Source organism: Eutrema salsugineum, unplaced genomic scaffold (genome assembly GCF_000478725.1).
Source record: "Eutrema salsugineum unplaced genomic scaffold, Eutsalg1_0 scaffold_17, whole genome shotgun sequence".
NCBI classification, from domain to species: domain Eukaryota; kingdom Viridiplantae; phylum Streptophyta; class Magnoliopsida; order Brassicales; family Brassicaceae; genus Eutrema; species Eutrema salsugineum.
Window position 1 is genome coordinate 531,730 of NW_006256852.1, and position 14,919 is coordinate 546,648.

Genomic DNA, 14,919 nt, shown 5'->3' on the forward strand with positions numbered 1-14,919 from the left:
TGGTTATTATTTTATACTTTTATACAAAGTAGAGTATTTTTTTTATTTGGCTTAGTATCTTTCTAATGGCTGCCATGCTTAAAGGGTCAGCCATTATGCGCCTTCACCATCTCATTTTCTTTCAAGAAAAGATTATCAGCAGCATTTAGAAGATTTAATTCGATTTGAATATGAGATATGACTTTATACGAAGAAAATAAATATACCTAACGCGTTGAATAGATTTTATAGGGGACCAACATGACCCCTTCACTGGACCAAATTACAACTGTAGTTTTTGACCCTATTAAATTGTGTTATTTATGCCTTATACCCAAAAGTCAATATGAAAATACATACATTAACACGAATTTATTTATTTGTGAGTTTCTATCTAGTTGTTTGTTATGGAGACATCCATAAAACTGGAATGATAACACACACAATAATAACACGCATTTATCTACTTCTAGTTATGAGTTTGTATTATTTCAAACTATCAAAATAGTACTCTCTCTGTTTTAAAATATAACTCGTTTTAAAATCAATTTTTGTTTCAAAATATAAGTATTCTAGGATTTCAATACAAATACTTGAAAAAAATTCCAGTTGTATCCCTATTCTTTTAACTAATTAATTAGTATGAACATAACAAATAGATTAATGAGGGGTAAAATTGAAATTTGAATGGTTTTTTTAATCTGCGTAAAAAAATTTACAATGTCGTATTTTGAAACAGATGAAGTATATATAAATCCATCGAAATTTGTATTTTGTAGTTTTAGAAAGAGAAAAAGGAAAAAATATTAAGAGAAAGCCATTTTGATTGTTATCGGTTGTGGAATCGTCCCTATAACTTTTCATCATAATCGAGTGTGCTAGTTAGAAATGATTTATCGGATTTAAACGGTAAATCATCATTCATATTATTAAGATCGGATTAAGTGCAAAATTAATAAGTTTCTGTAACATGCAAAGAAAAAAACACACAGACAAAATCAAAATCACTCGAAACCTAAATCCTTAATGCACACTCTCTGTCACAATGTCAATCTCAATAATGGGCCAATTTAGCTGATCCGTTTTATGTGGACTCAATTAAAATGACAACCAAGGCATTGATGGGCCACCACGTTATTACCACGGTTTAGCTCTTACGAACATAATTTACTAATTTTTGTGTAATCTTTAAACTTTTAAATCTAAAATGTATCAGTTTTGGATGAAATCATTATTTGCAATCTTTTCAAAAAATTTTCTAATCCATAAACTATTTTTTATGTATAGATACACTAAAAGATATATTAAACATTTTTATCACTTTAATGTTGTTTAAGAAGCTTAGATTTTTTTTTCTTAAATGAGGGTGATGACATGTTAGTATGGTGACTATATAGTATATACTTTGACTGACTACTCAATTTAAGAATCTTTACTTTGACCATTTACAAACATTAACCGTCCTTAACGGTCCAATATTCTTATTATTATTTTTCAATTTTTGTGTAACCGAATTCTTGTAATCTATATCATTGTTTTAAAATCAAAATTCCATGTGCCTCATGTGTTTTCTGCTTCTCTCGTAATTCCCTGTTGGTAAACTAATAAGACTAATTATTTCTTGGTGAAGTAATAACGGACATTATATTCTTGCTAAATCTTCGATCAACCTAATCAATTTATTCGCAACATGTAGTCAAAATAAGCATCTTCTATTCAAATATATTGTGTCATGTTCTCAAAGATTATGATTCCCTCTCCAATTAAACATGATAATTGAGTAATTTTGAATTTTCATATATTTCTCAAAAGTGGGTAGTTACATAGATGGAATTATAAGTACTCTCAAAGTACATATGTATATGTATGTATATTTATATTTCTCACTAAGTTTGATCATTTTCTTAAATGCTGATAGAAAAAATAATAATCATGTTTCAATAGTGATGTAAATAAATCTTGTGTACTTAAGAAGCAAGTTTGACTTGTCTAAATGAAAAGAAAGAAACAAGTTTGACTTTCTACTTGAGGGAATCTGAGCAGCGGTTTAAGAAAAATTTAAGATAGATCATGGCACATGCATGATCTTTCTCTATATTGTTTAATACATATTAAATTTTGAGAAAATATCTCTCAGTGTATGTTTTCTTTTGGATTACAAAAATCTATTTGATGTTAAAGATACAGTAATCAGACAAGTTTTTTGGGTAAGGACGTTCATAGATAGAGAGATTAACCATTTCTTTTTCTTTTCTTTTTTTGTATCAAGGGTTTGAGAGATTAACCATTTCTCTTCTTCTTTTGTTTTTGAACATTCACCCATTTTTTTTTGTATGCACAATAATATGACTACTACGTGGAGGAAATATATATGCGTGCATACAGATGAAAAAGGCACGTATAATCAGTGGCGGAGCCAGCCAGAATTTGTTTTTGTTGGGAGCAAATGTAAGTATATGTGATATTATGGGTATGGACGTTAATATTAAGCTTTAATAAATTATAGCAATTTTTAAAATTCGTTGGGGCGAATGACCCCATCTTGTTCCATTTACATCCGCCACTGCGTATAATATTTCAAATCTTAATAATTGAGTGTCCACAATTATTTTTTTTTTCACTAGACATTTATTCAATTTATTGCAAAAAACAAAATTCTGAATTTGGTTATCCTATAATATTAGTAACTACGTAAAATGAGAAAATTGGCAAATGCAACTTTTTCTCACATAAACATACGTTACAAAAAAACATGTCTAATTCTTACAGAAGATATCGTTACAAAGTCGTAAAATATAATTGTTTACTACTATATTTTTACCAAATTTATTCATATGTTATTGACGGCGGAAATTTCAAAAGAAAAAAATATCGTAGAAAGTTTTTTCCAAAAATAATGGTAAGAAAATTTCGTCGGGTCTGTTAGTAGAAAATTTGTAAAGGATCACCAACCAATTTACTACTATTTTCCTTCGATTCAGTTTTTTCCTAATTCTTACGAACTTTTTACCTACATCTTTCCTACAAAGTTCTGCTTCTATTTTCCGACCAACATGTTCCTACGAAATAGCTTCAAAATATTTCCTTCCATTTTCCGACTATCTTTTCCTACCACTTATTTAGATTTCCGACGAATTGTTACTTCCTACCAATTTAAAATTATAAAATAGAATTAATTTGGGAAATTATATATAAAATAGAAGACGAATTTATTATAAATATGAATGATATAAAATATAAAACACAATAATAAGATTAATTATCTAAATTGTTTTACAAAAAAATAAAATAAAACACCACATAAACTCCATAACTAGAATCCAACTTCACATGCAACACCACCTACACAAAAACAACACCCCCATTTGTATGAACTCCTATTCGTGCGTCTCGTCATCCTCATCGTGCTAAGATGATAAAGGAATAGGTGGACTGAGATCCGAAAACTTCTGAAGAAGCAGCTTGTTGCATTCCATGAGGTATTGGATATGTGTATCCTTCTCAACTTGAGATTTCTTCAAAGTCTTAATCTCCTCTTCTAATGCTTCTTGTGATGGATTTTTTGTGTTGTCATGTGTCGAAGACTTGCATCCACCATCAGCTATTGTTCCAATCCCAAACCTACGTCCTCTAACATTGGAAATTCGCTAGAAAAAAACACAGCTTAAGAAAGACTTCACGTGTAATATGTATACCAACCAAACATGAAAACAAGTGATCCGAACATGCAAACAAGTGTTCACGTTTACTCTCTAATGTTTCTCTTTGAACAAAACTATGGAAATAACAACTTTTAATGAATTGTATAACACAATTAACTTACCTGGAGGACAACAGCATTGATCTCCTCTTGAGTGATGATGTTTGAACTGTCTCCTTGAGTTTGCTTTTGAGAAGCGATATCATCCAGCTTTGCCTTAGAGTCATCAACGATCTTCTTAGCCTTCCCATCTGTAATTGTTTTTGTCTTCTTACATGTATGAACATCTTCGATGAATCTCAGCATGTCAGGCTCTTTCCATTAGCTTCCACGGTCTACAAAAATGACATTGAAAAGAATCAAATGAACTTAGAGAAAAAAAAGCAGATATAAAAAAGTACTATGATTCTTATTTACCAATTCATCCCATCTCCTCTCCAAGGTTTTAGCACCATTGATGGGTATTGCTTGTCCCAAACCCTTCATGTCGCTTCTCCTATTCTTGGAGTTTTTGATCAAAGTGTTTGCCACTTATGCTGAGCTCCACATTTCCATGTAACTTCCAAAGAGAGATTTTCTTGCCTTCATCCAATCTGGAGCATCATTTGGTCCTTTCTTCTTCAGTGTGTCTTTTCACTCATGTAAGTTTAATCTGAAAGATGCATCAGCTTGAATGTCATAAGCAGTTCTGACTGTTTTGGTGATGCTTGGATCTCAATTGAAATCTTGCTAGAAAAGGAAAAAAGATGTTGTTAGATAGTTAATAAAAAAGAACCAGCCTAATTATAATTGAAAAAGTAATCACAACTAAGCGCAAAGGCTCTACCATCGATTTTTAATCGCAAGAGGGAGACTTCAATATGTAGGATACGAGTTGGGGAGATATGATTTTAGCATCTTCAATATCTGCTTTGTGATATTCCCTGATTTGTTATGCCTAAACCTATGAAACAATGGATAACAGTAATTAAGAAGTTGATTTGTATGTTGCAAAACCTGTAAAGTATAACACATAGGAATGGACAATATGTATGTGTAGGAATATAAGATTAAAGTCTTACCAAGTTGCTCCTCCTTCATGATCAAGGTGAAGGTAAATGAGATTCTGCCGACCGGGAGCGGGTAAAAATCATCGACAGAACATAAAGTCCTGTACGTGATTCATCATCTTCAGAAACTCTGGAATTGATCGGTATTTCTGTGCTCCTAACAGGACTGGAAGTGTTGTCTTGATGAAAAGGCTGAGATGGATAGCTATTGGGGTCGAATCCGTCTAAAGTGAAGGTTGGAGTAGAGTTATCACGGAGTTGCCTCTCCTGGGACATAAACCTTTCAAAATTTTCCCGAGTATGCTCCCGCAAAACCACAAAGACAGAATCTGTTAAACATTACTGCAACTCTTCTGACAATACTTCTCTAATATATGCGAATGAAAAAAAAGCTCTCAAATAGCTTACTAATCATCGGTTGTATTGAAAAATCAGGGAAAATAATTCAAATGAAATCAAACTAATCAGGTTAAGAGACCATCAGTTTGAAATTAACTTCTAGAATAAATAGAAATGCTGAATTCAATCACAATATACAAAGAGGGAATCACAAATTTTTATTCCAAAACAAAAGCTCAATTCTATGAAAAGAGAAAATTCAGACAAAATGAAAGACATGGAGAGAACCGTTTGACTTATCGTGAAATTGGGAATGAGTGGTGCGGAGATGTTTCCGGTCATCTCTATAGTGTCAGTGTTGTTTACATTTGGTGGATTGCGTTTAGATTTTGAAGCATGCGGCGGTTTTTGGTGTGAAGTCATGCGGAAACAGAGACGAGATTAGAAAGAAACGAGCTACAGGAGAAGGATTTGTAGAGAGGTTTAGGAAAGAAGAAGAAGGAGACTTAACGACTGTTTAGTCAAAGAAATCACAAGACACTTAAGGATTCTCGCGGATATAATATTAGGGTTAGGGGCTTTGTTAGGAATATAGTAGGTATTCGGTGGATTATATATTTTTAATAAATTTATATAATTAAAAAAATAATAATAATTTTGGTTTAATGATTTTGGTAGGATTATGGTAGGAAATAGGTAGGTAAACTAATTTAAATATTTAAGCTTACTTGTGAGAAAATATCTGGTACATGGGTTAAGTATTTAGACTTCTCTCCTCCATCATCGTTTCAACTTGGTTTTCTGCTTTTTGTTTGTACACTTGGTGCGAAGTAGTATGCAGAGAAATTGGATGTTTCTTCATTAATGCTCTGAGCAACAATAGATTCTTCCACTTTGCTTAAATTTTTAACTTTCTTCTTTAGGTGGAACATGAATCGCTCAAATAGATACATACATCAGTACTGGACAGGGAGATGAACTGAAAGATCCTCCATTACATCAAATGGATACATACATCGGTACCAAGTGCTGCTTCCCGAGGGAGATGAATTGAAAGATGCTCCATTACATCAAATGATGGTGGAAATATCTTCTCCAGATTGAAAATGAGAACAGGTATGTTTTCAGACAAATATTGAATCCCATCAGTTGTAAGTGATCGTGTGCATAGATCTCTAAAAAAAGCACTTACTCCTACAGTCATACAAGAAACAATAAGCAATTCTTTTATCACAATAACATAAAAATGTACATTACAAAATGGATTATACCTGCAATAGCTTCATACACAGACTTTGGTGGAAGTTCAGCAAATGTGAATGGTAGTAAATGTTGCATAAAAACATGACAATCATGACTCTTCATCCCATATAATCTACCTTCATCGCTGTCCACACAGTTGTGTAGGTTGGAAGCATGACCATCTGGAAATTTCACATTATTGACAATCCAATGAAAAAATGCATCTTTTGATTCTCCATCTAATCTGAAATTCGGGATTGGAGCATTTTCATTTTCTAAAAAATGTAGAGCATCACGGGCACATAAATGTGGTAAGTCTAACCTTGACTTCAAATTGTCTTTTGTTCTCCCCGGAAAGTTTAGGATGGTATTCATGATGTTGTTGAAGAAGTTCTTCTCAATATGCATTACATCAAGATTATGTCTCAACAAATGATCCTTCCAATATGGTAAATTCCAGAAAATACTCTTTTTGTGCCAGTTGTGGAATTCTCCATAACCGCCCACCATGACATGTCCATTACCACCGCACTCTGTTGTCGTATCAAAATCAAAATTTCGAAGTTGCTTACATAGCTGATTACCATCAATCTCAGACGGAGGAGGTTCAAGAACAACTCTGTTTTTCATAAATAACCTCCTGTTCCGGCGATAAGGATACGAGGTTGGTAGGAAGCATCTATGACAGTCAAACCAACAAGTCTTCCATCCATTTTCAATTGGAATGCATCTTTATTGTCCTGACAATACGAACAGGATAACCTTCCATGTGTTGTCCATCCAGATAACATTCCATACGCTGGAAAATCACCTATGGTCCACATTAGAACCGCACACATTGTAAAATTTTGTTGGCGTGACACATCATAGGCTTACACCCCATGCTCCCACAAGTCTTGCAATTCATGAACTAAAGGCTGTAAGAACACATTAAGGGACCGTTTTGGGTGTATAGGACCAGGAACAAGTATGGTTAGGAAAAGAAACTCTCGCTTCATGCACAATGATAGAGGAAAATTGTAAGGAGTGACAATGATGGGACACAAAAAATATTTTCTCACATGCTTCCCAAATGGGTTGAAACCATCCCTACATAGACCAAGATATACATTCCTGCTCTCAGATGCAAATAATGAATAAACTGTTTGAAAATATTTTCATGCCTCTGTGTCTGGCGGATGCGCTATTTCTCTTTCGTTCTAACGCTCTTGATGTCATTTCATAGGCCTTGCTGTGCACTTCGACTGGTATAACCTTTTTAACCTATCTGATAAAAGTAAATACTACATACGCTTAAACAGCACTCTAACCCTTCCATCATTATTTGAAAGGTTTTTCACAAAATTGACACGCCAAGTAGTTTGCAGTTGATTTCCAATAAATAATACAGTGGTCAATGCAAACGTCGATCATCTGATATGGCAAACCAAAACCAGAAACAAGCTTCTCAATCGCATAATCTGAGGCTTGTGCTAAATTTTCTTCTGACAACAGATCTTTAACAAAATCAGCAATAGCATATATACAATCGTCAGACAAATTGTAGTCCGTCTTGATATTCATCATACTTGTTGCAATTGACAAAGGAGAATGATTTTCTTTACAACCTTCGTATAAGGGATGCTTTGCTGCATCTAACATATTGAAAAATTGCCTTGTTTCTAAATTTGGCTCTTCTACTCTATTTCCATCTTCCATAAACGCATCATTAACCATCTGAACCGTACTTATGCTTTGTACTTGCATCCTAGATTCTTCTAACCTCTCTATTTCACTAGCTTGTCTATTAGTACTATCCTCATTCACAACATCTCTTTCTCCGTGATAATACCAGATTTTGAATCCGACGTAAACCCGCGACTATATAAATGATTCCACGCTTTATCTACAGTTATAAATTTATTATTATCACAACGTAGACAAGGAAAAACTATTTTACCATTGCTTAAGCATGTCTCCTGGTTTGTAGCGAAACACATAAACTCAATGAGCCCTATGAAAAACTTATTTGTAATTTTCTCGGTACTTGAATCCCACCTATTATTATATATCCATGCTTGTAAATGACTATTTTCCATGTTTGAAATATAGGTCCAATTGGAGTGTATCTCACACTATGGGTCTTATGCTTGACTAAGTGAGTACTAAATGAAGAGAAGAGAAACATCTTATTTATATTGCACTCTTCTCAGCTAAAATTTTCTAACTGTCTGATGTGGGACAAAGCAAAAGTAAAATTTTTTGCAACGATCTGAAATATTCCTATAGATCTCCTACGAGTTTTCTTACAGAAAATATTTTATCAAAAATGCGTAGAAATACCCACAAACGTAATAGTCACATATAACCTACCACATCCCTTCCAAGTTTCGATCTTATTTCCTACGAACTAGTATAGGTTATCGGAAGGAAGTTTTTTACCGTATTTTTAAGGATTTGTTTTCGTAGAAAATTTTCTACCAATTTTCCATAACTTATCTTTTTCATCGTGATTGCGTAGGATATTGGTGAAAAAATTATCCTACCAAATATTTCATAGGAAATTTCGTAAGAATATAGCATATTTTCTTGTAATGTATGTACAACATATATTGGATTTGTATCTTAATTGTAAAATCAAATCAATTTTATGATATTAAATTAAAATAATTTTAAAGTGTGTATACCTTTTAAGTCAATAACATTTCTTTCAACTAATATTTTTTGTACACAAATTGAATTAATATTTAACTGTCGACGATATATATTATTCAACTGACGATTTGATATATATATATATATATATATATGAAACAAAATATTTGTTTTGAAAATCATTCTAACTATATTTGAATCAAAAATATCATCATATTCAAAAATACATATCTAATCTTTGTCAAACTATTTAAATTTGGTCGGTGTACCTAATAGTATAAGATACCAGTTACTATTAAAAAGTTCTTTTTTCGGGTTAATCAAAATACTGTTAATAAAATGCATGTTTTAAAAATACTAAGTATTTCTCATATTGACAAAAAATAAGTATTTCTCATATTTGTTTGTATATGCACATTCTACGAATACTACTAGTCACTAAGTCATTAATGTCTATATGCGCATAGCCGTTGACACAAAATTGGTCAAAATCTCTGGATTCTTTCAACTACTAAAATTCGGCAATTATGGAGGATTCTTAATTCTTAGGATAAATATATCAACTGGGAAATTATTAAAGGATATTGTTCAGATTTTCTTTGATTATTTATATTGATTTTATACATGTAATGTATACTACGCTTTTGAGAAGGAGCCATGTGAACCAAAATAAATTTCTTGTTAAATTTGATAACATGTATAAAATTCTCCATTATTACACCTAAAGGATAATATATATGTAAGACTGTGATCATTGCAAAAGCATTTTAAATAATTTGTAATATCTACAACTAAAAAGGGGAAGCTTTTCAGTGAGATGATCATTGAACCTTGCAAAAGTTAAGATTACAAAAGATATTAATTGTATTAATCTAATTTTGATTATAAGAATACCACCAACCAAACGTAAGTACCCGATGGAAAAGTCTAACCAAGGCCGGTTACTGAATTCCAAACTAATCTAGCTTCATTAATTGAACTCACAATTATCACAAGGCATAGAACATCAATTCAAAATTGATCTATACCGGGCAATCCAACTGCCCAATTTCGTTGCATGCAATGGCACGGTTTGGGTGAAATATTTTGTAAGAAAATAACGAGATACTATGTTAAATTTCATGTCTGTTATATTGTTTTAGGTTATTTCTACTTCCTCATGTATTGTATACGCCACTTTGAAATGATGATTTTTTTAATCCATCTCAAACTAAATTTCATTCTAGGATTGGTAGTAAATCCTATTCACTTATTTAGATTATTAACAAACTGTCAAACTAAATTCTAAAATCTCATAAACATTTAACCTAAAATCAATTGGTAATGAATAAATTGATCTAGCTAAGCTAGTTCACTTCACACTTTTAGTTTTAGTGTAGAATCGAGACATAAAACAAACCTTATGTTCTCAACAAAATCTCATTAATCTCCAAAGCATATGTGTGTGCTTAATCGTTTTCAACTTAACGTTACACAAGTGACAGCGTTATTTAGAATCATGAGTTTCTATATAAGTCACATTTAATTAACCTATCATTTCTATTTTAAGGTAAAACATATCTAAAAGGCCCTTCATGATGAGACCTTGAGAATCTGTCGAAGATACCACCACAAGGTCAAAACAGCCCTCAAGATCAAATGATGATACTATATTAGAAATCAATTGATGATGATGATCATGAATTGACATTTCTCATTTTTAATTCGTGGTAAAAGTGTAAAACTCATTAACAATAAAATTTTAAATTCTACAAGTTGTCTATTTAGAATTGTTTTGGTTTATCTCTGAATCTACACGGTAAAATACTGAAATGTGTGTTTATTTGCATGTATATACAACGTTCCAACCACCTCGCGTCTTTCTATCTATTCTAGATTTGTGAGTTTCATCTTCAATGACACTAGTTCGTTATTCAGTATATTTAAAAAACCTGTTGATTACTACTACAAAATTACTATTAGGTTCTCTAATTTTTTTTATTATTCGTCCAATATTGAAATGTCATTTTAATATGCTGAAATTATTGTAATAACTAAATTCTGTAGTTTAGACGTGAACTGTTTTTACATATAGTACTCCCAAAAATTTAAATATACTTCAGTAATAGAGATGGTTATATATATTTTTGAACTTTCTCACATTTATCTATATATTGTCAACGATAGTATTACGAATTCTTATATATGAACCTTTTAAACATACAAAATATAACAATCATATATATTGCGCTCGTCGTACATCCACTACGTTCGGTTCAATAAATTATAGAAATAGGAAGAAAAAATTCCAACTTTTCCATTTCGAGTTCAAAGTTTCTAAAACGTGTGATAGAAGATTCATAGAAATTGGTATAAAGCGAATAAAACTATAAACGACAAAAAAAAAATCTACAAAATAATTAACATATAACAAAGTTGCAATGCTGCAAATTGATTTGATGTGGTTAGGTAGTCAGCAAAGACGAGTTGGAAGTGGGTCAATATTGAGTGCCCCCACTGGGCTCACCATCTAAGCCTCGTGGTTGCATAGTACTTGTCACCACGCGTTGCCACGGCTTTTTAATTTATCAGGTTGTTATAAAAATGACTCACTGATATTAATCCGAAGATAAATAACTAATTACTGTATTTTGCATTCAAAATAATCCACAGATAACAAACTGAGCTTAAAACAGCTTTTTAAATCTGGTTCGTGGAAATCCTTTGACCTAATGATCAATTGTTTAAAACATTTTACACTAAATTTATAATTTGATTCTTAGATAATGTGTAGATTAATCGATGTAAAGCTTATCTGAGGTCCAAAATAATGCAGGCAAAGCCTATCACTGTGGATACATGAGTTGCGGAGTGAACTGCATTGTGGAGGAATTGTGTTTTTTTTTTTTTTTTTTTTTTGCCAAATAGTAAATATCATTAATGAATGTGAAATTTTACAAAAGTAGCTTAACCAATATTTTGAAGCCTTGCCAAAAAAAGAAATAAAAAACAAGGGAACAAAGATTTTTTAGGAATTGTTCGTGCAACTATTCATCGTAATCACATATACTGCATGTCTGCATTCTGCATGATCATCACCAAATTTGTAATATAGTATATTAAATATTCACTATACAATAAAAAAACATTAATATCAACCATTACACTACATATCCTGGACTCTTTTCTGATCCGATTTTCGACTACCCGAAGCCTTTTATAATAGCTTGAACATCAAAGTTTAATCGAAAACACAGCATGAGTATTTCAATATCGCGTATTTCTTCATCTTATGCAAGCATCGACTTCGATACATGGTGCTTGCTTAGCATCGAATATATTTTTAAACAATTAATCACCTGGCCCATCAAACCAGTTTTTGAAACACTAATCACAAATAATATCAATTCAATGAAATAAACCGAACTTAACCTAGCTAGTTCGATCATTTGGACACTTATAATGTGTATATACATATTTTTAATTTCAATATATCTATATCACAAGTAGTTTTCACATTTCAGTTTCATTCTCCAAAGCCATCTACAAGCTCATGGACCATAGTACCATACGATCAAAAGAATTTGGATGATGTATATTATTATCACTGGTCCATAGCGGCCAGTTGATAACCCTTTCACATCATTAAGTTTTAAACTATATCTCTGAGTAATATTCAAAGCTATTAAACAATGTATAGATATATATATATATATATATATAGAAGTACCATCTCTATATATAATATAAAACAACTATTATATATTAAATTTATAATGATCACCAACTAAATTATATACTAATAAAACAGGGCATATAATTATAGATTGTTATGAGATACTCTAATCAAAGTCCCATCAGCAACTTTGAAGAAAAGAATCGAATGATTCCATAAGAAAAAAAACTTAAACAATATTATAAAATATTTCGCATTTTAAGCAAAAGCATATGATTAAATGGGAAACCTTAATAAACAATTACATGTACACTTATTGAAGAAACTTTTGTGTTTATTTAAATTGACTAAAACTTAACCTTAGAATGCGCAAATCACATGCAGCTTCCTCATAGTTCGTTCCTTATATAAACACACCCACACTACTTCTACCTCCAAACACATTCCAAAACATCTCATTCCTCAATCAACAAACAAAAAAAAAAACCTTATTCAATTTCACTACCATTTCTTTCAATTCGATCAATACTCTACCTAAACCTTATTCAATTTCACTACATAACTTCTCGATTTCGACCAAACTCACACCTAAAAATGGAGAACATGTTTAGACTCATGGGAAGTGAAGATTCCTCCGACCGAAGAAGGTGCATTTGGGTTAACGGTCCGGTTATCGTCGGAGCTGGCCCATCGGGCCTAGCCACCGCGGCTTGCCTCCGCGAGCAAGGCGTGCCCTTCGTGGTATTGGAGAGAGCAGAGTGCATAGCTTCATTGTGGCAGAAAAGAACCTACGATAGACTCAAACTTCATTTACCCAAGAAAGTTTGTCAATTACCCAAAATGCCCTTCCCGGAAACCTACCCGGAGTACCCAACAAAACGACAGTTCATCGATTACCTTGAGTCCTACGCTACCCGATTCGACATTAGCCCACAGTTCAACGAGTGTGTCCAGTCCGCTCGGTACGACGAGACCACTGGTCTCTGGCGAATCAAGACAACGTCGTCGTATTCCTCCCCGGTGGTCGGGTCGGAGATGGAGTATATCTGCCGGTGGCTTGTGGTGGCGACGGGAGAAAACGCCGAGAGAGTGGTTCCGGAGATCGATGGACTCACGACGGAGTTCGACGGCGAGGTTATCCACTCTTGTGAGTATAAATCCGGCGAGAAATACAGAGGAAAGAGTGTTCTTGTCGTCGGATGTGGAAACTCCGGCATGGAAGTTTCACTTGATCTCGCAAATCACAATGCTAATCCCTCCATGGTTGTTCGTAGCTCGGTAAGTTATACATTCAAAGTTTCCGACTTTTAAACTCCAAATTTACAATTTAAAGATTCGAATTTTAATCTTAATTCGCCGATTTATTTTAATAAAGTTTCGAGCTTTAAGCTAATCTGGTTATTGGGTTTTTAATATTTGATCAGGTTCATGTGTTACCAAGGGAGATTCTAGGCAAATCGAGTTTCGAAATCTCGATGATGCTGATGAAGTGGTTACCTCTATGGCTAGTAGACAAGCTTCTACTGATTCTCGCATGGCTGATTTTGGGAAACATGACAAAGTATGGGCTAAAAAGGCCCAAAATGGGCCCAATGGAGCTCAAGGTCGTCACAGGGAAGACTCCAGTGCTTGACATCGGAGCTATGGAGAAAATCAAATCCGGCGAGGTAGATATCGTCCCCGGAATCAAACGGTTCTCTCGTCACCAAGTGGAACTCGTTGATGGTCAGAGATTAGATCTCGACGCTGTTGTTCTTGCCACTGGTTACCGTAGCAACGTCCCTTCTTGGCTTCAGGTGAGAAACGAAACAAAAATACTTACAATTTGATAACCTTTTGATTTGTTTCTTGTGTTACAAGTAAGCTGAATCTGTTTTTTTTTGTTCTTCAGGAAAATGATTTATTTTCGAAAAACGGGTTTCCTAAATCGCCGTTTCCAAACGCATGGAAAGGGAAATCGGGACTTTACGCGGCTGGATTCACGAGGAAAGGATTGGCCGGAGCATCAGCAGACGCCGTTAACATCGCTCAAGACATTGGAAACGTGTGGAGAGAAGAGACCAAAAGACAGAAAATGAGGACGCGAGTGGGTCACCGTAGGTGCATTTCAGTTGCTTAGGGCTCAAGTTAGGATTGTTCTTAATTCATTTATTATTTTATTTTGGGAAGCAAAAGAAAAGAGTGTTTATTTATTATTTCATTTTTTGTAAAAAAAAGAAGAAGAAAGTGTAGAGATAAAAAAAAGATAGAATAAAACAGTGTGTAAAAGAGAGCCCTCTCCTGAAGACCCAACGGTGTTGTTTTTGAAGGCTGTGTGGGCG

The 14,919-nt window shown here is 33.2% G+C and overlaps 1 protein-coding gene across 1 annotated transcript; it reads left to right on the forward strand.

The window, feature by feature from the left end:
* The first annotated feature begins 13,192 nt into the window (after nt 1-13,192).
* LOC18020446 (probable indole-3-pyruvate monooxygenase YUCCA5) lies at nt 13,193-14,717 on the forward strand. Its single transcript, XM_006403104.2, has 3 exons — nt 13,193-13,876; nt 14,023-14,394; nt 14,490-14,717. The coding sequence occupies exons 1-3, from the start codon at nt 13,193-13,195 to the stop codon at nt 14,715-14,717; spliced, it is 1,284 nt and encodes a 427-aa protein (XP_006403167.1).
* Nucleotides 14,718-14,919: the final 202 nt, after the last annotated feature.

Excerpts from the sequence above, each read along its gene's own strand:
- LOC18020446 (XM_006403104.2), top strand. The coding sequence starts at position 13,193 with ATGGAGAACATGTTTAGACTCATGGGAAGTGAAGATTCCTCCGACCGA. Across the intron at positions 13,877-14,022 it reads CCATGGTTGTTCGTAGCTCG|GTTCATGTGTTACCAAGGGA; the intron begins GTAAGTTATACA and ends ATATTTGATCAG. Across the intron at positions 14,395-14,489 it reads ACGTCCCTTCTTGGCTTCAG|GAAAATGATTTATTTTCGAA; the intron begins GTGAGAAACGAA and ends TTTGTTCTTCAG.